The following is a 24,690-nucleotide window of genomic DNA, read 5'->3' as shown; positions in this document are numbered from 1 at the left end:
ATAAACTTTACTTCCCATCTCTAAGCAGCTGAATGTAAATAAAAAGGGAAACGTTTTTGTTAAATATGTCTATGCAAAATGCCAAACTAATCAATCAAAAAGAGTATTTAAAGAAATATCTGTCTGGTGATAAGGAAAAAAAGAAGAAAAAGAAAGATAAAAAACATAAGAAATCAACGCAGGTAAAAATAATAGATGACGACGCTTATGATTCCAACAAAGAGGAAGTGGACGAAGAGTTGTTGCTGGGCGGCGAGGACGCACCGCAAATTGTTGGCGAGTACATTGAGGAAAATCCTGACGCTTTTCGCGCTAAATGGCGCAGTATTGCTGTTAAAGAGGAACCCAAAACCGAGCCGGATGATGAAACACATGTGCGCATCAAACAAGAACCGCTGGAGGAGTCTGAAATGTGGGGACGCACAGGACAAGCCAGAAAAACTAAAGAAGAAACTGCATCCATTAGAATAAAACAGGAAAAGCGTAGCATCTCTCGCGACAAGAGTCCGACAAGAATAAAGCAAGAGATTCTTGATGACACTCCGCCCAGAAACCACGACTCTGATCAAAGCCCTGCAAGACGATGCAACTCTGACCAGAGCCCGCCGAAAAGCCGTAGAAAAGCAAGTTGCACACCGCCAAGAAACCGCCGTGATTTCGATGAAAGCCCGCACAGGCGTCGTCAATCTCCTACACGCAAGCGTCGCAGTACTGATCAAAGCCCACCAAGAAGAATGCGGGAATCTAATCAAACCCCGCCTAGAAAACGACGTGACTCTGACCAAAGCCCACCCAGAAGGCAACGCGATGTGGCATCTCCAAGCAACAGTAGGAGAAGACGGGACTCGGACCAAAGTCCCCCCAGGAAAAGGCGGGACTCTGTTCAAAGCCCACCTAGAAGACAGCGTGACGTCAAGCAATCATCACCTAGAAGACGACGTGACCTTGATCAAAGCCCATCTAGAAGACGCCGTAGTCGGTCTAAGGGTCGCGATCAGTCTCCTGCGCGGCGTTTCAACAATGAAGAGCGACGCACACAAATGCCACCACATGAGCGCAAGAGTCGTTGGGCCAAGGCAGAGTACAGTAGGTCACCATCGCCGCCACCTACACATAAACCCAAAGCGCAGATGCGTACGCTAGATGGCAAAAAAGCTGGTCTACAGGATGCGCAATCCCTTAAAACGGAGACAGACGAACGTAGGCGCAATGAGCATCGCCTGTTTGAGAAAATGTCAAGTGAGGTGTCTGGTCGGAATGCTGAGGTGCAAATACGCAGTACAGGACGCCGTGGGCGGCGTGCACGAGAAGCAGCGGATGAAGATCCCGCCGAACAAAAGCGCAAGGAGGAACATGAGCAAAAAAAGAAAGAATTGTACGATCGCTGGGGCAAGGGTCTAAAGCAGTTGGAGCAGCGGCAGGCGCGTCAAGATGAAATGGCACATGAAGCCGCCAAGCCGGTAGCACGCTATGCAAACGACGAAGATTTGGATCGACATTTGCGTGAGCAGGAGCATGCTGACGATCCTATGCTTAATTATATTCGCCAGAAACGCAAAAACCGAGAGTTGCAATCCGACAAGCCTGTAATGCCTCTGTATGAAGGCAGCTATCCGGAGAATCGCTTTGGTATACGGCCTGGCTATCGCTGGGATGGTGTAGACCGCTCCAATGGCTACGAGCAACGCTGGTTTGATAAGCAGAATGAGCGACGTGCCATACAAGATGAAGCCTATAAATACAGCGTGGAAGATATGTAGGAACTGTTGTACACAATTTTAATAAAAGAAAAATACATTTGTATTTACCGGAAAATCTTGTGTGTTTGTTGTTTTGAACTGGGCGCTTAACTGTTTGACGATTTCCAACACTGATCATGTGCCCGCGTTCCAAATGCAACTCTGTGTGTAGAATAGCAGCACAAAAGCGAATAGTAAATAAATACATGCCTTCAACACACACACACCTGCTCGCAAAGTTAATTACAAAATATTATTAATTTTGTCAGCTAAATTGGTAAAAATTAAGGACACCTATAGAGTGTTAGTGTTTATAAACAATTGCATCTAGGTAAGTGCTGTTATATACTAAAATTTGCAAACAAAGAATAATTTCACAACAATGCTAGAAATACCTATTTAAAGTGCTTATGTATGTATGTATGTGTTGTGTATACTAGTAAAATGCTTTGTGTTGAAAAGTAGACGGGACAAAAACAAAGCAGTTACGTTAAGTAAAAATGTGTGTGCGTAAGTATTGGTGTGTTTGGCCACGCCCCCGCTAATTAACATAAATGCTTCCATATGAGCTATGTGCTTTTAGTTAACTGTTAATGTTACAAATATGTACGTGTTGTTTGCTGCTCGAGTTTTGTTGTTCTGCTTTCTGCATTATGTTTATGTATGTACACATGTATGCATATATATATATATATATATATGTGTGTGTGTATTGCTGTTGCTTCTGCTGCAGTCTAACCTTCACCATGGCAACCAGTCGGTCAGTCAGTCAAGTAAACCTGTTTTATTGTTGTGATTTTGTTTTATGCTACGATTGTTTACAGGCGCGCAAATTGGCGCGAAAACTTTTCCAGCTGCAAGATGCATTTATGTGCATATATATGTATACACAAGCATAAATATGCCAACTCTTTGGCTCTCTTACTACGTAATGACACATGCTCGGGTTTGGAATTCATTCATGTCTCTGGAGCCTCCCTCCTATCATTCGCTTTATTTTTTTTTATGAGTGGGCCTAAGCTACACTAACAAAGCACAATAGTATTATTTACTCTTGGCATTTGCTCTGATCGTTGCCGTGAAAGCTCTCAGCACGTGTCTCACGAAAGCTCATTATGCGCTGTTTACGTTAAAGCGCAGGTCCAAAGTTGTGAATCATCCCCCTGTGTCTCTCAGCAGCCGCATAAATGAGTGAGTGTAGGATTCTGATTCATTCATTTGCGTTTATGCTCCGCTAACTGGTACGCCCTTGTGCAATCTCCCCTTTACACTTGGTCTGTAGCTTAACCTGAACCTCAACCCTTGTCCTTCGGCGCTAACTTCAATGTCTTGTTGGCGTTCTTAGGGTGCTTCCAAGGACCCACTGACATTGTAATGGCTTTGAAATTTACACACATCTCACGCTGTGCAGCGCCTCTTACAAGCTTTACACCCCTCGAACCACCCATAATTGCGATTGGGGTTGATTTGCTTTTGGCACTGAGTGAAAAAATGCTGCGTGCAGTTCTTAATAACAATAGCGGCTTTCGCACCAGGTCTACTTTTTTAAAGCGTTTTTTAATTCCTTTACATGCCAACATGCGAGCGGCAAGTTATTCAAATGCTCTTTGTTCCACATAGCTTCTGGCTGAAATGGAATTTTTCTTATTCTTTTTATGTTCAGCAAATGTTTTACCACGTGCTAACTGAAGCAGTATGAGTCATGAGGTGGTTGAACTAGAAAGTACAGCAAACGTTCGCATTATTATTAATAAGCAATACTAAAATTACGTATAATCACAACCCAACCGACTTCACACAGCGCAAAAGCTGCCAGCTCGGCTCAGTAAACCATTGAAAACAATACAATTTTCATAATTTTTCCAACTGCCCATCTGCATGTTCAATAGTTTGGGAAAAAAGCGCCCCAGGAACAAGGTACTTCCTATATGCGTTTCCTTTTTCCAATTGAAGAAAAACATAAGGCAATGTCTTTGTAAATGGGAACCAGTTTTGCTAATTTGTGCACACGTGCAAATCTTTATGTAACAATGGGTTTCGAAAGACAAAAGTATCTAGGGTAGACAAAAAGAACCGGTAGCCCCGCTGGCCACTGACACTGCAAATTAATGTTAATTCTAGAAAAGAATTTCAGATTTTCTTTGAAAATATAATGTTTTCTTTGTAGAAAAGTGTTGGGCATCATTAATCTTTGCAATAATTGAAGGCATGTTCGAGTTCAAAGCATCAAGTGGTGTCAAAATGTTTTTTTAGCTTAAGCTTGCAGTCAGTAATTTTTTTTTAAATCAATCTTTTCCTTGAGTTAGTCTCATTTGGAAATATTGTGTAGTACAGTTAACTCTCTTGATCGCGTTTTTGAGTTTTCGACTCGTTGTTTTTCATGCACGTAATGGAGAATACGTAGTCACGTTCCTCGCAGCCTCGCAGCTATTTTTTTCCAATCTGCTTAAGGCTCAATTATGTATGCACCGTAAAATCGATTGAAAACCTCTTACAGTTCCAACCATGCGATTATAAACAGTTTATAAATCATCGCACAATTAAAACGCATTTCCATTTGGTATTAAAGAAAATTATTCAGTTAACTGTGGGTTGCCGCATGCAATTCTTTGGCTGGGCTTGCCACCCCTTAAAGACGCGCTTTTCCATTGCAAAAAAAAAAAAATAGAAACCATTTCAATTATTATTAAAATTTGTTATTTACATTTCTATTGAAATGAATTGCTTGCAACGGTATGTGAGGGCTTTCCTTTTATACGGAAAAGCGCACCTAAGTACCATAAATGTATCGGAGCTCGTGAAAATTTGGAAAAACATAAAAGTAACATACTCGTAAGTGTAAGCAAAGATGGGGTTGCCGACTAGTTTTTATTGTCTTTGGCCTTGTCTTTTGTCTGGAGCTCAGTTGATCCTCAGTTCCATTTTATTTTTCCCTTCGCTACTGGGACAAAAGTTAATGCTTTTATGTATGTGCGCGAGATGCTTTTGTTCAGCGTAAGGGGAACTGGAATTTGAATTGGCATTAAGCATGCGAGCTAGAATAACAATAATAATCCCCCGGGTCCCAAAAATATGCTTTTCTTGCTTATCTAGGGCAGCGGGTTGTCTCATTGGCCATTGTTGGATTTTTGGTTGCCTTCGACAAGTTTGGCTTAACCGAGCATAATCGGGTGTGAGACAAAAGTCTCAAGGTAAACTTTAATAGATTATTGAAAAATTGATCGGGAGTTTGTACATGAAAATCAATATTATGATCACAAACTTCTCTTATCTGTGCAACTAAATCAATGATAACAGTATTATAATTTACATACGTAGTAATTAATAAAAATAATTTTCTTATAAATAAATCTAAAACTATAATTTCTCCTATCCAAATTAAAAATATTAGGTGATTTAATTATTGGACAGTATTGGACAAATAGCAATATCTAAATTTAACTTAATATTATTTACATAAATTAAATTATATTGGCATTACTAAAAAAATTCTACTTCTAGCCAATTTAAACATTGAAATCAAAGAAGAATGTCCAATTTGTTTTTTTAATGAATTTTTATAGTAAACTATTTGCTATTAGTATAACTTAATTCATAGTTTAACTTTAAAAGTTGTTAATGTCCATTTCCCAAGTTTATTTATAAATACTTTTCGTAAACATTTAATAAAGTTTATCAAGTACTGATATTGACAATCAATATTCATTATCTTATCTAAGCTATCTTCACTACTTCAGACCGAATAATTTACCCCATTGTCCATGCCAGAGGGTTTCTTGAATTGACATGCTTTCAAATTGGCAAGTTTTGCTGTACTTCAGGAAAAGTGAGTAATAAAACGTGTAGTTCTTGATCGAGGGAAACATATTAGTATTTTCATGTGTCCTGTTGCCAAGTTCTTTCAATTGCAGGCACTCCTGTGCTTACTCACTACAGACCTTTGGCTGGCGGCGCTTTTCCACCCCTCAATGTTTGATGGCCAAACACGTAAGTTAAATCGACGAAAAAAGCAGTGAAGGCAAGGATTTCGCGTTTGCCATTGAAGGATACGCGTAGCGAGCATTCAACAGCGTCTAGGCTGCCTTGGGGTTAGTTTTGTCTTTTGAGGGTTTCCCTGCTTGGTTTTTTTTGTCTTGTTGTTGTTGTTGTTGTATTATCTTGCGTCTTTTGCCAGGATGCGAACTGAGCGTAAATAGTTCTCTGTTCTGAGAGCAGTTGCTCAATGTAAATGGTGGTGGTGGCAGTTTTGGCTTACAGCACGCCCGCCCCGCCGCCAACATAAAACATCAGAGAGCATCCTGCCGATGCGGACGACGAGGACTCTTTGAGCATTCCGGTGCTACACACTGACACAGTTATCGAGTGCAATTCAGACAGGTCGGTTGTGTGTGCTCTGTGTTCGTTTATCGTTCGCGTCGCGTTCTCTATCGCGTATTCCGGTTTGGCAGGGCACGTATAGGTTTTCCCCCATATTTCCCAAAATTGTTATCGTGTTTGTTGTTTAAATCCTTAAGATCGGTTCTTAGTTGCTGCTTAATAACTATTGCTTTGTTTCGTTTCGTTTCGCTTCGCTTCGTTCGCTTTTGTCTTAATCGCATTTCGCTTGTCGGCATTTGTTGCATTATCTTTGCTCTGGGTAAGTTTAAAAATCTTCAACTTTGTCTACTTTGGAGGCTCTAAGTGATATACATTAATTACATAGCTCACAGCAGATACTATATAGTATAGACATATGCCAACTGTCTGCGCTTTGTTGCAATTTGTAGTCACAGACAGCGATACGGTTTTATATCTCTTTGTCGCCTACATGCCTGTTGCCTTGGATTTGTTATATTGCAACAGCTTCCGCATTGTCAAACAGAACGAAATATATACATATATATATATATATATATGCATATAGTCGTCTGCAATCAATGAACCGAGCCATACAAGTTTCGCCTCAGCAACATATGTGCAATTAATTGCAAACTAAGTCTTTGTTTATGCCGACTATAACATACTTATGCCATATTAATAAAACTAACTTTTATTCAAGATGTGATGATATGATATATTTAAAATATAAATAGTTGTATATATAAAGTAACAGCACACTGTTGCTTTTAAATTACCAACTCTCTACAACAGTTTCTTATACCCGATCCCAATTTTGTTGTATGCAGAGTATTTCAACTAAATGTATTTGCTAGTTTCCAGTAAGCTTTTGCTCTGTATTTTTCCTTACAAATGTATAATAAAATTTATTCTTTGTTTTCTCTTGCTTTCTAGGCTGGCACACTGACAGTTTATTCTCAAGAAAAATGATAATTGTGTTAGCTGTTACTTAAAAGGTAAGTTTTCTAATATTGAACAGTAGCTTATTTAATGTCTGCCTAGCAAATTTATACACTGCTAAAATTAGAAAGAATATTCATTGGTGAATTGATACTAAAACGCCCACATTACCGTTGACATAATTTCAATTTCACGTAAATGATGCGTATCAGCTGAAAAATTGTTTTAGATATGGCACATTGTAGTTCCCCAATATACAAATGAAGCTGTTTTCTCAAAATGGATAATGTCAAAATTTGCCAAACTGGCCCTGAACTTGACTCGAACACCATGGAAAAAGTCATTGGCTTCAACTGGCAATGGCCTGGTGGTCTATACAATGGGTATACATATAGAAAAATGCTTAGTTGGTAAATTTGTTATTGTATAGTATTTTATCAGCGCAGCTATATTTTTGTGTGCCTGAGGCCAATGAACGTGAAGCCCACGAATCAGCAGAAAAATATGAAAGTAAATAAATACAAAACAAAAATTAAAATAGCTACTGATAAAAAAAAGTTGATTTACACAAAATGCTGAATGGCTTGAATCACATGCAAAATGCATGTGATGAGAACTGCTTGGGAATGTGTCTTATCCCGATATAGAAACTATAGTAGCACAAAGTATTAAATTATTAGGTAAAAATAAACAGACTATTGCAGAATTTTAATTGGGGAAGCAATCTTTTAAAGCTTCTAAGTGTTCTCCTTATTGATCTTTTTTTTTTGTGTGTACTTATTTTTAGCATCTTGTTTTTGCTAGTACGGTGACCATAGTGTCAATATTATGTTCGCGCGCGACATTCTATAAGTTTCCATTGTTGTTTCGCACCCTCTTAAGACTAACTACATATGTATATACGCCCCCATAAAAACCGTGTGCATCTATTTTGCGAATTTTCATTTAATAAACATAAACAAATCGATACGCGTCACAACAACGCCAACTACATGCATGTCTCTGCTAACGAGCAAGATAGCTATATGTACACATATTTATATATAAATATATATATATATATATATATATATGTATCTAACATTATGTACACATTTGCCGGTTTCATGAGAATTGTGGGGCTGTATTTTGTGGCGTGGCATTGATGGGGATTTGGCTGCCATATTGAAAAATTACGACGTAGTATACGTCTGATATCCTTAAACAAGCATTGGATACACTCTCATTCCAGTGTGCGCTTTCTCTCTTCTGCGCATAACAAAACCCACGCACTCGAGCAACCCCCAAAAGCTCCCATGCTGTGGAGCCAAGCCCATGTCCTTGAGAGTCGGCGGTCGCCTTTTTGTTGTGCTTCTGCACATTCATAACAAAAACAATACAAGTGTATCCTTACATTACAACTAAAGCTGCTTAACATTTTTAAAACTTTTTAGCACACTCTGCGCTGATCAAAGGCTCTCAAGTTGAGCTCAACTTAAAAGCAATAAATACTTTTGCCAACTAAGTACTCAGACCTTGCAGCCGCACGTTTTAGTTAATTAAAATCTATTTATGCTGTGGCATGTCAAATGCTTTCGCATTTAATTAAAAGGCCGCGCCGCAAGCATAAGGAATACTTAAATACACAGCCCGCTCTCTTCAGTTTAGCAATGGGGGATGGGTGGTAAGGGCAACACTGGCTACGCCCACAAGTAGGCAACGAAAATACGAAATTTCAAGGTCCCGACGCAGCGCAGTGTCATGAACTCGCAGCGAAAGTGAAAGTGGATCTACGCCCACGTCCCGAAAGAGCGCTAGGCGTAGGCGGTTTGTGTTATTTTGTAAGATGCCGGTGTCCTTGAAAATCGTTTACCAAACGGGATACCTAAAGTGGGCGTCTGTAGGCTGCTTATGTGTAAGCATATGTATGTATGTATGTGCTTGTGTTTGTTTCGTCTGTAGTGCTTATGTGATTATGTATACCATGCTGGAAGGACTTTTGCCGCTTGAATGAGTTCGACACTGATTGGTTATGAGCTCTTCTATTTGTATTTGCTTTTGAGTTGTTATGTTGCTGTCCTGTTATTGTTTTTCTGTATCGCAATTTGCGTTTCAAGGACATGGTCAACGATGTTCAGCAGAAATTTTCCGTGCGTCAATTTGATTATTATTAACAACCACTCCAGTACTTGGATTCATTTTTGCTCTTGTCTGTTCGGTATTTGCAAATTATTTTTCTATGATATTAGTATGAAAAGTAACTAGATTTAATTTTAAATTAGATAAATTAAAGTTTTCACTGATTTAAAATTATCAAGATCTAATTTTAGATTAGATAAATTTAAGTTTTCACTGATTTAAAAATTAGGTCAAAATATATTTTTATAAATGTTTTTTATTCATTTCTGCTGTTCACATTTTTGCAATCATAGCGGGCCAGAGAAATATCAAAATGATATATTACTGCTTGTATATTGCATATTGCATCAGCCTTATTTTATTTTCTTTATGCAAAGAATCTCAATAAAAACGTATGGAGCAAAAGGCAACAGGAAAATTGAAATGAAAACAAAATAAGCTGATATTCTATGCACACGTTATTTGTTATGCATTCCAATTGTTATTAATATTTCAGGGGAGTGTCGCGGTATAAACAAGTCAATAAAGCTGCAACGTAAGCAAAAGCTAAATTAACAACAAAAGATTTATATTTAGGCGTTAGTTTGATTATCAACAGTCGTAGTATTATTCAAAAATTTGTTGTTGCGAAAATTAAAAAAATCAAATTTAATTAAAGCAAAAGACAATTTCATAACAACAAAATTTGCATTAAAAAACAACAGAAAAACATGGCGAATGCGCAAGAAAAGGAAAACAAACGACAAGCAAGTAAACAACAACAAAAATGACGTCAAAAATTATGGTGAGGGGGCGGGCGCCAGAATAGAGTGCAAGCAAGAGTGAACGGAAGCTTTGTAAATGAATTTATTTATTAATCAAATAGAAAGAAATAAAAAAAACATAAACAGCCGAAGCAATACCAAAAGCGAAGAAAAAGAATATATATATATATATGTATAAATATTCTTACATATGTATTTAAAACCAAAACAAAAACAAACGCAACAGACTGTACCCCAACGCGCAGCGGAGCGACCGCGCTGCTGGCGTTTGCCCACCCTCTGTGCGCACTCTTCCCTCTCCATTCCATCGGCGGCATTTAAGAACCCAAATGGAAAAGTGGAAGTGAAAGAAGCAACAGAAACGACAGCGTTTAGCTGTGTGTTCGTGTGTGTGTGTAGGTGAGCAACATGCGCGAGCGTTTACTCTCTCGCTCTCTTCTTCCATTGAACGCTCTCTCAAACTGCTGCGCGCCCGCACAGCTGAACAATCAAAACAAAGCCAACAAGCGCAAAGGAAGCTTTTTATTTCTGCTTAGTCGGCATGGCATTTTTTTTGCCGTGAGAGCTTTTACAAAGTTTTTATCAATCGGTAAAGAACATTGGTTGAGCGCGGAACACATTTCGTGTGTATTGGTGCGAGCACACATAGTGCAGAGTGCGATAATCAAAAAGAGCAATTTTACTTATTAAAACTTATTGCCATACGTGTGCATATAATAATAAAGTTAATGCAGGCATATTTGTTAAATTTTTTCACACACAAAATGTATGCAATTGTAAGTAGCTGCTAGTGTGAACATCAAAGTGTACATAAGTTCGTATTCATAATTCAATTAGTAAATAATTAAGGCAAGTCAGTTAACAGACTTTATATAAAAATTGTTAATAACAAAGAAATAAAACATGCACGATCATAAGAGCTTATGCAAATTTTAATATACATATTTAAGCAAACACGAACTAGTTTCAAGACACTAACAAGACTACAGCACAAAAACAAAATTATACGTATGTATGTAAGTACACACACACACATACATACATACAGTCAATCAGCAAACAAAGCAAGCAAACGTTCAACAGATTTTGCATTATTAAATAAAGCAACAAACAACATACATACACACAATAACAAACATTTCATAGATACATACAATACATACATACATATGTACATACATACATGTATAAATGTATAAATACTGCCAAATTAATAAGTGCTGGAATTTGACTACAAAAATTCTTATGTCAACGCTAACAGCGCCGTCAACGCCGACGCCGACGCCTACCCCCACCAACTCAGTCAAACCACAACACTCACACACATAGACATAGTGGGGCTGCTGAACGGCGCAAGCTTTGGCTCTCCGGCTTCTTTTTGCTTTGCTTTTGATCAGTTGTTCGCAACACGCTCAGCTGCTCGGTCGAAATTAACGCAAAATTGACAGCAACAGTCAAGAAAAGAAAAAAAAAAACAAATATAAATTCAATACACACTACAGTGACAAAGTCGAACACCAAAGCTTTAAAGTTGTTGTAAATTTTTGCAAAAAATTAACGTTTTTTTGAAATGTGCCAAGTGTTAGTGTAGTCTTCTACTTGTTGCTTTTAAAAGTAGCTCTAAAAACTGTCGAAAACCTTAACACCACTTACGTCAACTAAGTTGCCCCCTCAAGAATAAATAGACATGAAAATGCATATGTGTGTGTATACTTGGGGGTATTAAGTACATATAACAATTCTGGTGACAAGCTGATAAGATTTGCTAACGCGTCAGTCTATAAAAAAAAATAATAATTATAATTATAATTTGTTACTTATCAAAATTTAAACAAAGTCTAGTGTGTGTATATTTGTGTTCATTATAAATACTTTACATATTTATATATTTTAATCGCTACATGTGTGACCCAGTTAAAAAACAAAAGCAACAACAAAAGGCATGAGTAACAACAACAAAAACAATAAAATTCATACAAGAGCTACCTTCCCCTCGATCGGCATACATATGCGTGCCTATGCATATTAATTAATTACGGCAAGCGTATATACAATAAAATCTATAAGCAACTGAAAATGAAATGAAATTAAATGTTTGTGTAAACATTGCAAGCAAAATTGTTAAAAACGTTTAAGTCTCGTATACGGAAGCTTAAGCAGCTCGCAGACGATTTACAACAATTAATAAGTACGTGAACAACAATTCTTTATCTTCAAGATCTTCAATAAATTGGACGAAGCAAAATTATAAGGTTCGTATATTAAAAGCAGCGGCTGACCTATTAAACCAGATTAACAAAAGATACGCAACAAATGTGTTCGCGTAGTTAAAGTCGAACATTTTTTTATTGTATGTAACTCTTGGGTTGCCTAAAATTAGAAAGTTTTATTGGTACAACATCTAAGTCGGCTTTATAGACTGGGCTTTAAATTATAATACAGCACATAAACCAGTTTTATATTATCTACGCTTAGCTTTGAGTGAAGTAAGAACACAAACATTTTGTAATCCACACAGCGCATACATCATACGCATAGTTTAATTGCTTGATTTTATATTTGAAAAGTTGTTGCCCTTATTTCACTGCCGAAAGTTGTCACATTGAAAAATTTATGAGCCTATTCCAATTAAAATGCCAACTCAAGCAAGAAAAAAGATTTCAAATCGGAATTGAATTCTTGTAATCTGAAACCCCATAGCGCAAACTGCTATAAACATGCGCTTTTAATTTGTTTATGTTTGAGATCAAGCTTCAGCATATCCGTTCGAATGAAAATGCAATTCATACATATATTGCTCGTATGTGAATAATAAGCAAGCATACTCAGTCAGCAAATACGTTTGTATTAGTTACAAATACTACTTATAGATTGTGCATATATACTAAGCATTGAATATTGAAGAAGCAACCAAACAAAGTAATAAAATTTTAAAATTGATTTCAATTTGAATTTAAATTCAGAGAGTTCAGTGTCGTTGCGCTAAATTTCAAGGTTGCAGCTAAACAAAAGCAATACAAATCAATCGAGTAGAATGCCCAAAAACCGGCCATTTGTTAATACAAGAGTTACGTTTTTCTAGACAGTCTGAGGTCTAGCTAGGTCTTCTAACCCCACAAAAAGGCGCCGCCCTCTAACGCTTACTTTTCTCAAATGTGTGTCCGTGTGTGTGCGATAGCATCTCCAGCTGGTCGATTAGGTTAACTGCAGACGCAGCTTGACTTTTGTACATTGAGTTTTGGAAAATACATTTATATATATGTACATACATATGTATATAGGTTGAATATCTATTGCTACAGCTACAGCTGGTATGACTCAACAGTTGAGCGCACGATAAGAAACGTTGTCTATAAAGTAATCCAGCAGTTAAGAGTGCAGAAATAAACAACCAAAATATTATAGAGTATATATTAATCAGTTGTTAATTTTGTGCTGATAAGCTTATGAGTGAATATTCTTGAATAAACTGTTATATTTCACAATAGATTTTAAGAAGCTTCCGCAATGCAAGGTTAAATAAAGAAATATGCTTTGAATTTATTTAAGCCAAGGCATACATTTATTATAAAATTGAAATTAACTGTAAAAAGCATGCAAGATTTAAATACTGTATTTTTTTTTATTAGGTTTTAATTATTTATAATTATCTTATGAAACATTTATATTTTAAATATTAAAACAAGCGGGAATCTCGTTTAAAAAGCCTTTCGAAAAGCTGATTGTCAATCTAACGGTTATTGCATCATTTCAAATGCTTACATGTATGTATGTGTTTTTCTTAGATTTGAATGAGAGCGTTAAATAAGAGTGCATAGTTTAAAACTGTAGCTCACTGAACAATTTGTTTAACAAATTTTTATATGTACATACATACGTTTTGTATGTCTGTTATATATATTCTATATACGGTCATTGCATTGTCGGCCTTCAACTTTCTTTGTTGATGCTGCCTGCCTGTCTGTCGCTGGTCGCCCTCTCTCTCTCTCTTTCTCTTCTCTGCGAGTTCTGGGCTTCTTGTTTTGGATCTGCAAACGCGGCCATTAAGTAAACTTGTTTGCTTTTCATTAAAAATTTCTTTGAAATGCAAAAATGTGTGCTATAATTAAGTAGTGGGTAACAAATACATGAAGCATTTGGTTTCCTTTATTAAACAAACATTTTTCATTGAAAATAGCCTAAAATATATATTTTTTTATATGATTTTCAAAATCTTTTTGCAAGTTGTTTTTCACTGCTCCAATGTGTTTAGAAAAGTAACAGGCACAAATATAAAAATATACAATCACATTTGCAATTTTCCTGACCCATTGCCAGCATTATGTTTATCAATTGTCGGCGCTGGCACGCGGCTGCACGCTGATAAAGCTTTGTATGCTACAACAGCTGAGCTGAGCCAGACGCCTCTCTAAAAGGCGAACGCTGATAGCATTTTACACTCACGTGTTACTGCAGTGTATCCGATTGCTTACTTACATATATACATATGAATGTGTGTGTGTCTGTCTGACTGCTGTGTGAGTCGTCTTTATAGCCAGTCACGATTTAAGCTAAAGCTGGAGTTCTTTCCATTTCGGACCCGGTCAGTTGCTTTTAGAGTATCTATATAAAAAGTTTTTGTATTTGCTTAAAATTTCAGCCAAGTTGTGCTAATTTTTCATACATATTGTGCACAAATATGTTTGCTAAATCAATATAAATTGACTTTAATTATTTATCTATTAGCAAAACAGCAGGCAAACAATTGATTGGCAGTGACTTGAAACTCAACTCAATGCTGGGTAAATTTAAAAAACGCTGAACAAAGAAAGCAAAGTAAAAGATGTGTGAAATATACATATGTACATACAGCCGTTTGTATGTAATCGAAAACGGAACTTGTCCTAACAAAGATAAGCTATCTAAATTTGTTTGTTGATGAGGGTGTGACTTATAGGATCCAAATAGAGTAAGCAGGAAGAAAATAATATACATATAATTCTCTAGAATGATAATTTCACATTAATTCGAAAGTGTTGAGTCAATATATACGTACGCATATGTACGTGTACATGAACTGCTCACGTTCCAAACTAATCAAAACATGTAGAAAAACGAATTTAAAAATTTTAGAATTTACGTCAGCTGTTTCGTTTTGCTAAACACAAGACAATTAAATCTATTTCAGTATACTCTTTACAAGTGTTATATCATCAATCTTTGGCTATACTATGGCATTTATTAATATATCAAGTTGTTTATGGACCCCCTACAGTTCTAGTTCTATGCTATATAATTTGTAAGTAGGGCATAAATTTGCTGAGCTATTTTTGTTGTTCTAAAAGCGCGTACTAAAAATAAACCTACCAGTACGCTTTGAGGTTGGGGGATGAAAGTTCCGATAAACATAACAAGCATTGCACTTGACGTTTTACGGTAACTGTGGCTACCTCAACATTAATTTGTTGTGCGTGAGAGTGAGTGAGTGAGAAGGAAAGTTCAAATGGGACGCCCACTCAACGAAAAATTGCGTGATTCAGGCAATATGTATGTATCATAACAAGAAAGCGAGAAAGACAAAGCCAAAGTGACTTGCAAATTACACAAAGCTAAACAAAGAACATTTTAAGCTAGAGAGCGAAGAGCATACACATTGACTAAAATAAATATTGCATGCACTTGGAACATGTGACGGCGATGACGACAATGACGCGTCGACAGCTAGCAAAAGCAACAACAAATGATACTATCTGACTGTATAAGTAGTTTGATTAAGGATCCCAACGACTAGTCGGCTAGCCAGTGACCCATTGATAATACGCTGCGGAAGTTGGCGAGCAAAGTAAATTTTTTCCGGTACACGGAAAGAGAGAGTGCACTTGCAGGCGAGAGTTTTGGCTCTCTTTCGAAACGCTGAGAGCTCTTTACGCAACACGTCAGGGGAATTTTTTTCTTTTTTGTTTTTATGAAATTGTCAACTAAGAAATTTAAGATACTTGAGTGCAGTTAAATTTATTTAGATGATCCATTTATTTATGTACACAATATGTATGCATGTATACATGTGTAGTTGTATCTGCTGTCGCAAATTAGCTAACGTCTTGTTATTGTAAATTATATTTAAGTTACAAACGAAAAAGACCCAAGCGACAAAAAGCTTTAGATTATTTACTATACGAACACACACATGTACATACATACATATGTATATGTGTAACTACGAAAATGTAGACTAAAGCAAACGGTCGGAAAACATATGGTAATCTCAGAGCGCAAGCTAGGCTACCCACACTCTCTCAAAAGCTCTTTACAAGCTCACAGTTTTCTTGTTTACAACGTTGCTCTAGTGTGCGTGTGTCGGTGTGTGTAAAAACAAAAGCAACACTGCGATAAATTAAAAATTCAAAACAAAATATAAAAAATAAACAGTTTTGACCTTGAGTCTGGTTAATAACTGTGCTCTCAACTTGCTTCACTCACTCTCACTCACTTGCTCGCTCTCTGAGCAAATTATTTGCTAGCGTGGCTGGTGTCTAACTGTTTCTTTCTTATTTTATATACATATGTATATGTATATATTTGTTGCTGTGCTTTTGTTTATAATTATTGCATTATTTCATTGTGTGTTGAAATTGTTGGCGCTTGCCTGCACATGTGTTTACAATATCATCAAAAAGTACGAATTATTCTTTATCCCCTATTCTAGATCCACATTGTGTATACGCATGACGTCAGTAAAACTTTGCGAGCAGCTGCTTTGTGTTTTGTTACAATACATATGCAAATATAAATATGTACATATATTTATATTATAGTTGTGTTGGTCATGCCTTGTAGCCAGTTTTGTACTTTAAACCCCTGAAGCACCTAGCCACCCATTTTTCAAATGCTCTTCACGTGCAACGCTCACACTTAATACAAACTTGTTCCGCATTACTTAAACGCATGCATACATACATACATATGTATATGCATAAGAACCATTTGTTATGTTGTTTATGTTCGAAATTAATAAAGTTTATGTCTAATTCAGAGACTCTATAATGCTATATGTAGAAATGAAAGCTTTTTGTTATCATTTGTTTTGAATCAGATGTTCCCTTGTTTTGTCGTTCTTCCTCTTCAAACATTTTGCGTTCATTAACTTGCGTGTGCTTGTGTGTGGGTTCTGCATGATAATTACATACATACAATAAACATGTATGTATGTATGTATGTATGTGTATATTTAGACATGTTTAGCTTTTTTCGCGTTCTTCTATCTCCACTCTTCACGCTCTTCTCTACAGCAAATAAAAATGTTTGCTTGCCTTTTTCAGTTCATGCCACTCAATTTTGTTGTATTTTTCTTTTTTTTTTTTGTTAATTTTTATTAACAAATTTGTAATAAATATTCTTTTTTGTATTTTTTTATGACCAGTTATTCGTTTGGCTTTGCACATACTACATATGGTTCCTATTTATAAGTAGTATATAGGGATCGCTTTTTGTTCGTTAAAATAAAAAATAAATAAAAAAAAAACACAAACTCAAAATTGTTTGGCCTTCGACGCGTTCGGCAACCTTTGACGAATATTAAACAATTTAAATGGTTACGCGAGGCGGGTGGGGCGCATAGAGAAATATAATGTAAAGAAACCAGAGAAACAAGCATATCACTTAGCTAAAGTAGTATGTGCTTGTTGTTATTGTTGTATTTGTCTTCTCGTGCTCGTTTGAGTGTCGCTTTAGTACTTCCAGTTGCCAGCTTGGGTTGTTTGGGTCTGTTCTTGGTTGACCTTGAGCTACGGATAGAGAATGTTTGGTTTGTTGTAACTCAACTGCTATCAAGAGTCCACAATTTTGCGATTAACTAACAAATGCTTTATGAAGCGAGATAAGCCGAGGGAGAGTGAGATAGACAGCGAGTGATATTAATTTCGAGGTCTAGATGGCGGACACTGATTAAAACTTTACGGCCGTTGATTTTACATACATAGATGTACATAAATTTTGATATAATGTTCGTATTATGAATTTATGGTACAGCATTTATTCAAACTTCCGACTTTGTAGACGCATAAATTAGAAAAAAAAACCAGATAAAATGAATTCTGGGGTTTACTAAGAGAACAGAGAACCACTGTTCTATAAATATATTCAATTTTATTTTAAAACTAAACATTTTTATTAAATTAAAAGAGCTTAAAAACTTGTCGGCTTTAATGCGCCGCACCAAATTTTATAATCCCAGATACTAAATGCATTTTTCTCCACAAAATTTACGATCATTGAATGAACCAGAAATTTCGTTGCGTCTTTTTGTAAACAAACGAATTAATATTTATACTGCACAGCAAAAAAACAAAAACAAATAAGAATAAAACAATAACATGCTTGTAGACCACTCAACTGGCCAACGAAAAAGCAAAACTGAATAACAAATATACCAAGAAAAATAAAATAAAAGTAGCTTACTCATTTTGGCATAGTTCTTTTTTATTTTCGCTGTTTTCTTATGCATCATTTGTTGTTTAGTTTGTTTTTGGCTTATTTTCTTGTTTTTGCCACTTGCTAATTTGGGATTTGTTTTGATTGTTCTGAGTGCCCTTTTCGCATGGGAACGTGGGGAAGTGCTTTGGTGTTGTTTTCTGATAATAATGGCGAGCACAACAAATTTAAACAGATTTGAAAAATGTTATAAATAACATTATCAATTGTTATCTTTATGGCCAACTGCAAATGCGCTTGCTTGGTTGGAGTTGATAGAAGATGGGGTGACCTAGTGCTAACATGTATTCAAGAATTTATAAATCATTTCATTAAAATGCAGTGAGCTGAACAGTTATTAAACGTTGATTGCCTTGAATTTGCCTTAATAAACTATTAACATAATTCTAATCTCTTTCTCTTTATCGTTGCAGGTACTGTAAAGTTAACAGCGCAGTAACAGCGCAGCTCAGCGCGTGCGCGCCAAGCGCACACTACACACTCTTACAGTTGGGGAAGCATTGACGGCGGTTTGCCAACTTCCTCCCACTGATCTGATCTCTTTAGCCTAACGCAATGACTGAGAATCAATTGTATTCCATGTCATCGGAATTCTTTGACAGTGGCTCCAACAGCAGCAGCAATCCTCTTAAGTTTGAACTGTACTCGCTGGGCACGCCCACTCTGACCATAAACACTGGTAGCTATAGCAACAACAATAACACCAACAACAACAACAACAACAACAACAGCAGCAGCAGCAGCAACAGCAACAACAATACGAATGCCATTACAAGCTACACATCGAATGTAATGCTGAGCACCACAGCCATAAGTATACCACGCAGCAGTAATTCTCATCATCACCATCATCCGTATCAACAGCTGAGTGAGACGCCCACCTTGACATCCTCGCTGCGTCAGCATCATTTGCACAGTTTGCCCAGCATGGCGCAACATCATCAACAAACATTGCAGCAGCAGCAGCAGCAGCAGCAACAGCAACAACAGCAGTCGCATTCGCATTCTCAAGCGTTGCAGCTGGGCGAGCTATCGGACTATGGCCTAGATGCGCTGGACGCCGCCTCACTCTCGCCCACGCTAATACAGGATGTTAGCCTGGGCGCGTCTCACTCGCCGCTCAACACAACGCTATACAGCAGCAGCGCCAATGACGTTGCTGGCAGCGTTTCTGGCTATTATACAGCCACCGCAGATTTAAGCGCCAGTCTCAATTTGAACGTGGTGCAGGAGCAGGCGCTGCTACAGGATGCAGTCAACGGTGGTCTGCTTTATGAAATGACGCCCAATTCGAATGCCATGTGGAGTGATATAAATAGCGCCATTGTGCATACCAAACACGAGCCATTTAATTTAGACGATGATTATATATTTCCCAACGACAAAGCCGAGATACAGAATGCCGATTTGTGCGATCTGAATGGCAGCGATTTTCTAGATGTCATGGGCAATTTTGAGGACATGTTGCCAGCCGTAAATGAAACACAGAATGTCAACTTTTTGCTTTCGCCGCAGTCACAGACGCCCGATGCGCTTGGCATGCCACCGCTAGAGTTGTTGCAGCAGCAGCAGCAGCAACAACAACAGCAACAGCAGTTGCAAACGTTGCTCACACAAAGTCAACAACAACAACAGCAGCAGCAGCAGCAGCACCCACAGCAGGATAGCTATGAGCTATTCCATAGCACACCACAGAAGCCCACGCAGCAGCTGGGCTCAAGTTTCTCGCCAGGCAGTCAGGCCTCGCAGTCGCCATTAACACCACCGCCCATACCACATGCCAATCGTACACAATATCCTCTGGTCAAATCGCGCAACATGCAGGAGCTGATGAAGAAGGGACTTATGCCTTCGCCACCGGAGCGTCACTCCTTGCTTAGTCAGTCGGCAGCCCTAAGTCCGGGCGGCAGCAGCAGTGGCTTTGGCAGTGCCAACAGCACCACAGCTGCTCAAGGTCAGGTTGTTGTTACAGCTGGCGCAGCAGGCAGCGTTCGCAAGTCTCTGGGCTATCCAGGCGCTGTTGAGAGCTCACAGCTGTCACGCCTGTCATCGTCGGCGCCCACGCACGGATGCTTGGATATTTGGATGCGACGTGAGCCGCGTCAGCATTTATTATCCACTGGCTCATTGGCCGAGGCCGAGAGCTACTCGTCACTGAGCACAGGCAGTGTGCTTTCGCCAGATGGCATTGATTTCTCCCAAGATGATGACGATGATGTTTCGAGCGAGAATAGCGATAACTATGATGATTTTAGCAGCGATGGTGAGTGCTAATTTACAGCTAACTCTAACTAAATAAATTAAATATATACTACTGCTACTATTATGGTAGGTGGCTCTGGGGATGAGGATGAAACACGCACATCGACACCAAATCAGCTAAGCAGCAGCAAGGGAAAGGAGCGCTTCTTCTGGCAGTACAATGTGCAGGCAAAGGGACCCAAGGGCAAGCGGCTGGTATTTCAATCCAAGCTAGAGGATCCGCATGTGCTCAACGAAGTCGCCGATCCGGTGTTCAGTCCCAACTGTTCCGTGCGTGGCATTAAGGTCTATAAGGTATGTTGTCTGCATAATCATTGTTAACTTTACCTAATGACTCATTCAACTTTATGCAAATAGCATAGCGGCAAGGCTCGCAAGGGTGATGGCAACGATTTGACCCCAAACGCACGTAAATTGCACAGCATTGGCAAGGAACTGGATAAGCTGAGTCGCACGATCAATGACATGACGCCTGTGTCGGAGCTGCCCTTCAATGTGCGCCCCAAGTCGCGCAAAGAAAAGAACAAGCTTGCCTCGCGCGCCTGCCGCCTGAAGAAGAAGGCTCAGCATGAGGCCAACAAGATCAAGCTTTTTGGATTGGAAATAGAGCATAGTGAGTGTCTAAACTACACAATACTTTTGTTTATACTTTAATGTTTGTTCACATTGTTAACAGAGCGCCTTATCAATGGCATTGCCGAGCTTAAGCAGGCTTTGGCACTGAAGCAACGCACACAAAGTTTGGGCGAATCCACTGAGGATGTGGATCAGCAAATTCAACGCATTTACGGCACCGCCTCAGGTAAGTTAAATTTGTTTCGCGCTCAAGGTACATTTTAAAGACTTTCGTTACTTTTAGCTGGCATACGCGTTGCAGGTGGTTCCACTGATTTTGTGAACAAGGTTTTGGAAAATATGCGCGGTGGCATGCCAAATGGTGGACTGGAGGAGCTGCGCAAGTCATAGGCCAAAAATACCAGAAGCAACAACAAATACGAACCGCCCATCAACAATAAACTTAAGCATAATTAGCAAGTAGCATTGCCCTCGCTTACAAAACCAATCAATTCAAACCAATCCAACTACCAATTAACCAAACAATAAATCTGCTTGCATGAGTGATAAATATGAATGTGAATGTGAATGTTAGAGAGAAAGGAAGTGAAAGATATGTAACTGTGATTTAAGAGCCTGGCGTTGTTTACTGCAGACAAATAACTAAAAAGTAAAAAGAATACAAATTTAATTACACATTATTTTGGCCAGCGCGCGCAAAACTACAAAGAAATTTCCTGAAATGTATACATACATATATGCAAAATGTACAGCAAATGAAACGAAACAAAATGTAAAGAAAGAGGCAACCATAAAAACAAAATTATTAAGAACCCTAATTGTTTAGCTTTTAAGAATTTTTGTTAAGATGCATTGCAGGCAGGACGGCAAAGGCGTTTCGTAAATTGAAATGCGTTTAGGAATTAGCTACCAGTTTTACCTGTTTACGACATAAGTTTTGATTTGAATCATGAAACTTAGCTTTTGCAATGAAATATAACACACATATATATATATATACAGCTGCGATTTATTTGTTTAAGTTTGAATGCTACATCTATATCTATGAATATCTATATATTAAAACAATGTATAAATTGGTTCAATGTTTAGCCATAAGTTTTATTAATTTCACTAAAATACCAGAGCTTTTATCTTATAATATTATGTTTGTTGGTATCATACACATGTGCAGATGCATACAATAGCTAGATATTGTCAATCTTTAAGTTTCTGTTTGCGCCCAAGTTGAAGGAAATTTATTGTTTGCCTATTATTTTGCTAGTCTTATGCATTATTAATACTTTTATTATGCTATTTTATAAACATATTTTAATTACTATTTTATAGTTTACTATTATAATCATATGATATGCGTGGTGATATAATTTTAATTTCTCTTTGTATGCTTTTGATTTTTGTTCATGTATACATTCTGTTGGAAAATCTTATTTCTATTAGCTACTACGTAAATAATTTTAAGTTATACCCATAAACGATTTGCATATGAAATACCTTCAATATAATATCTTAATTCGTAATTTATTATTTTTAAAAACCACATGCAAACAAACAAGCATACATACAGTTTGAAATCTTAAATTAATTTCATTTGCTTAAATTTCTTTGCGGTTTGCGTTTTCCATTTCGTACATACAAATTAAGTTTACAAATACAAAAACACAAAAAAAAAAACCAACCAAACAAAACTGAAACATATTTTGAGTTTTATTATGCTTATTTTCAAAAATTGTATTTACTTTTATTTTGATGTTTTGCTCTGCTTCGATGCTAATTTTGTGATATTTGTATTGAGTCTTTTGTGTTATAAGGACTTGCGTTTTTGGGCTTTCCATATATGTATATTTAGTGGTTACCATTTAAAAAGTTAAAACTGCTATTTGTTGCGTAACAATTTGTGTTCAGTTGATATCAAAACGTAAATTCAATTCAAAACATTCTAAAAAACTTTCAAATCCCTTAACTACATACATACAATGCTTATGGCTTCGGTTGCTTTTGTTTGCTGGCGTTGTTAGTGAGAACGAAAATACAAAGTGATTCAAGTTAAAAACTTAGAACTTTAGGCACTCGTCGTATCGTCCACAGAGTTGGACACGTGACAAAACAAATTGTAGTACTTAGACTAGGCTTTAAAATTAAAAAAAAAAAAAAACAAAACACAACATACAACTTAAGAAATTTTGAACGCATATGCATATATTTAAGATTGCCATTTGAGTTTTTTAGGGTTTTTCAAATTCATGTTTTAGGAGCTTCAAATCCATAAGTGATATGAATATGAATTCAACATAAATGTTAACGAAATGAAAAAAACAAAAAAAAATTAAATTTAACCATGAAACACACAAAGTACAAGCGCAAGCAAAGCGACTAGCTTAGAATTAGTGTTCTCTTTGTCTATATACAAACATATATACATACATACATATGCAAATTGATTGAATGCAAACCATGTGGCATTGAAGTAAGCACGACAGTTCCTCAGTGTTTAATATGTGTAACAAGCATACTAAATATATATACGTATATATATATATATACACGCATACATACATACAGTTAGACATATACGAATGAAAACCATAAGTACATAAGCATTATGACTATGTATAATAGAATTGTGTGCTTTAAATAAATGTGCTTCATATTTACCATTTTTTATATGCTATACATGTATATCAAATAATAATAATGTAAACATTAACGTAATTGTAATACGACAAAGGATAAACTACCTCAAAACTTGAACAATGAAATGATGTGTCCATTGAAAATACACAATGTATTTTCTAATTAGATATGAAACAAAAATTGAATTAACTTTATTATATAATCTTCAGCCTTGCAGTGCACTTTCATTAATATTTTCTTTTACCGAACTTTTCTAGTTTTATTTTGAAATTGCCTGCAAGGTGTAACTTGTAATGTGGTGTCCAACAAATTTAACAAAACTGTGTTGAAAATTACAAATTATCTATGCCTTGAGGCGCAACTGTAAAAATCTAAGAAAAAACATAATTATTATGTATAAAAGATGCAGCGAAAATACTAAGGATTTATATTAATATATGTATATGCTACACCAATTATTTAAACATTAACTTAAGTACACACTCTACATTTATGAATGTCAACCTGCAAACACAATGTCTATATACCTACATAAATATTCAATTCCAAATTTAACTACTTAAACTACAAATAAATGGCGATAGCAACAAAAAACTAAAACAATTGTCCTTATAAGTTGGGAGCAGGTACAGCAAAAAAATGTGGAACGCTTCACGATTTTGCGTGTCATCCTTGCGCAGGGGCCATGCTAATCTTCTCTGTATCGTTCCAATTTTAGTATATGTTCTGCCGAAGCAAGAACGAATGTTGTATGAAAAATCTGTTATTTATACGAAGAGACGGTGGAATCAGTAGTTGGGAATTATAACGTTGTGCAAAAGTTCAAGTCGTTTCTGTTAATGTGAGTGAAA

General features: G+C 36.9%; 2 protein-coding genes, 1 long non-coding RNA gene and 1 other non-coding gene across 4 annotated transcripts; 3 read left to right on the top strand and 1 right to left on the bottom strand.

Moving 5' to 3' along the window:
• The first annotated feature begins 57 nt into the window (after window positions 1-57).
• Window positions 58-1,806, top strand: LOC108604535 (BUD13 homolog). Its single transcript, XM_017994050.1, has one exon. It carries the CDS (start codon window positions 66-68, stop codon window positions 1,758-1,760), a length of 1,695 nt encoding a protein of 564 aa, XP_017849539.1. The 5' UTR covers window positions 58-65; the 3' UTR covers window positions 1,761-1,806.
• A 3,651-nt stretch (window positions 1,807-5,457) lies between these two features.
• On the top strand, window positions 5,458-7,525 carry LOC108603913. The gene is made up of 4 exons (XR_001915328.1): window positions 5,458-5,726; window positions 7,011-7,072; window positions 7,246-7,399; window positions 7,458-7,525. It is a non-coding gene; the product is annotated as an uncharacterized LOC108603913 (long non-coding RNA).
• Window positions 7,526-11,797: 4,272 nt separating this feature from the next.
• On the top strand, window positions 11,798-22,262 carry LOC108603912 (protein CREBRF homolog). The gene is made up of 6 exons (XM_017993095.2): window positions 11,798-12,150; window positions 18,781-20,630; window positions 20,700-20,923; window positions 20,987-21,242; window positions 21,306-21,431; window positions 21,489-22,262. The coding sequence occupies exons 2-6, from the start codon at window positions 18,923-18,925 to the stop codon at window positions 21,593-21,595; spliced, it is 2,421 nt and encodes an 806-aa protein (XP_017848584.1). The 5' UTR covers window positions 11,798-12,150; window positions 18,781-18,922; the 3' UTR covers window positions 21,596-22,262.
• A 2,212-nt stretch (window positions 22,263-24,474) lies between these two features.
• LOC117134876 lies at window positions 24,475-24,581 on the bottom strand. Its single transcript, XR_004458890.1, has one exon. It is a non-coding gene; the product is annotated as a U6 spliceosomal RNA (small nuclear RNA).
• Window positions 24,582-24,690: the final 109 nt, after the last annotated feature.

The sequence above is a fragment of the Drosophila busckii genome, chromosome 3R (genome assembly GCF_011750605.1).
Source record: "Drosophila busckii strain San Diego stock center, stock number 13000-0081.31 chromosome 3R, ASM1175060v1, whole genome shotgun sequence".
Taxonomy (NCBI): domain Eukaryota; kingdom Metazoa; phylum Arthropoda; class Insecta; order Diptera; family Drosophilidae; genus Drosophila; species Drosophila busckii.
The sequence above is the reverse complement of the archived record's forward strand: the minus strand, read 5'-3'. Positions and strand labels throughout refer to the sequence as shown.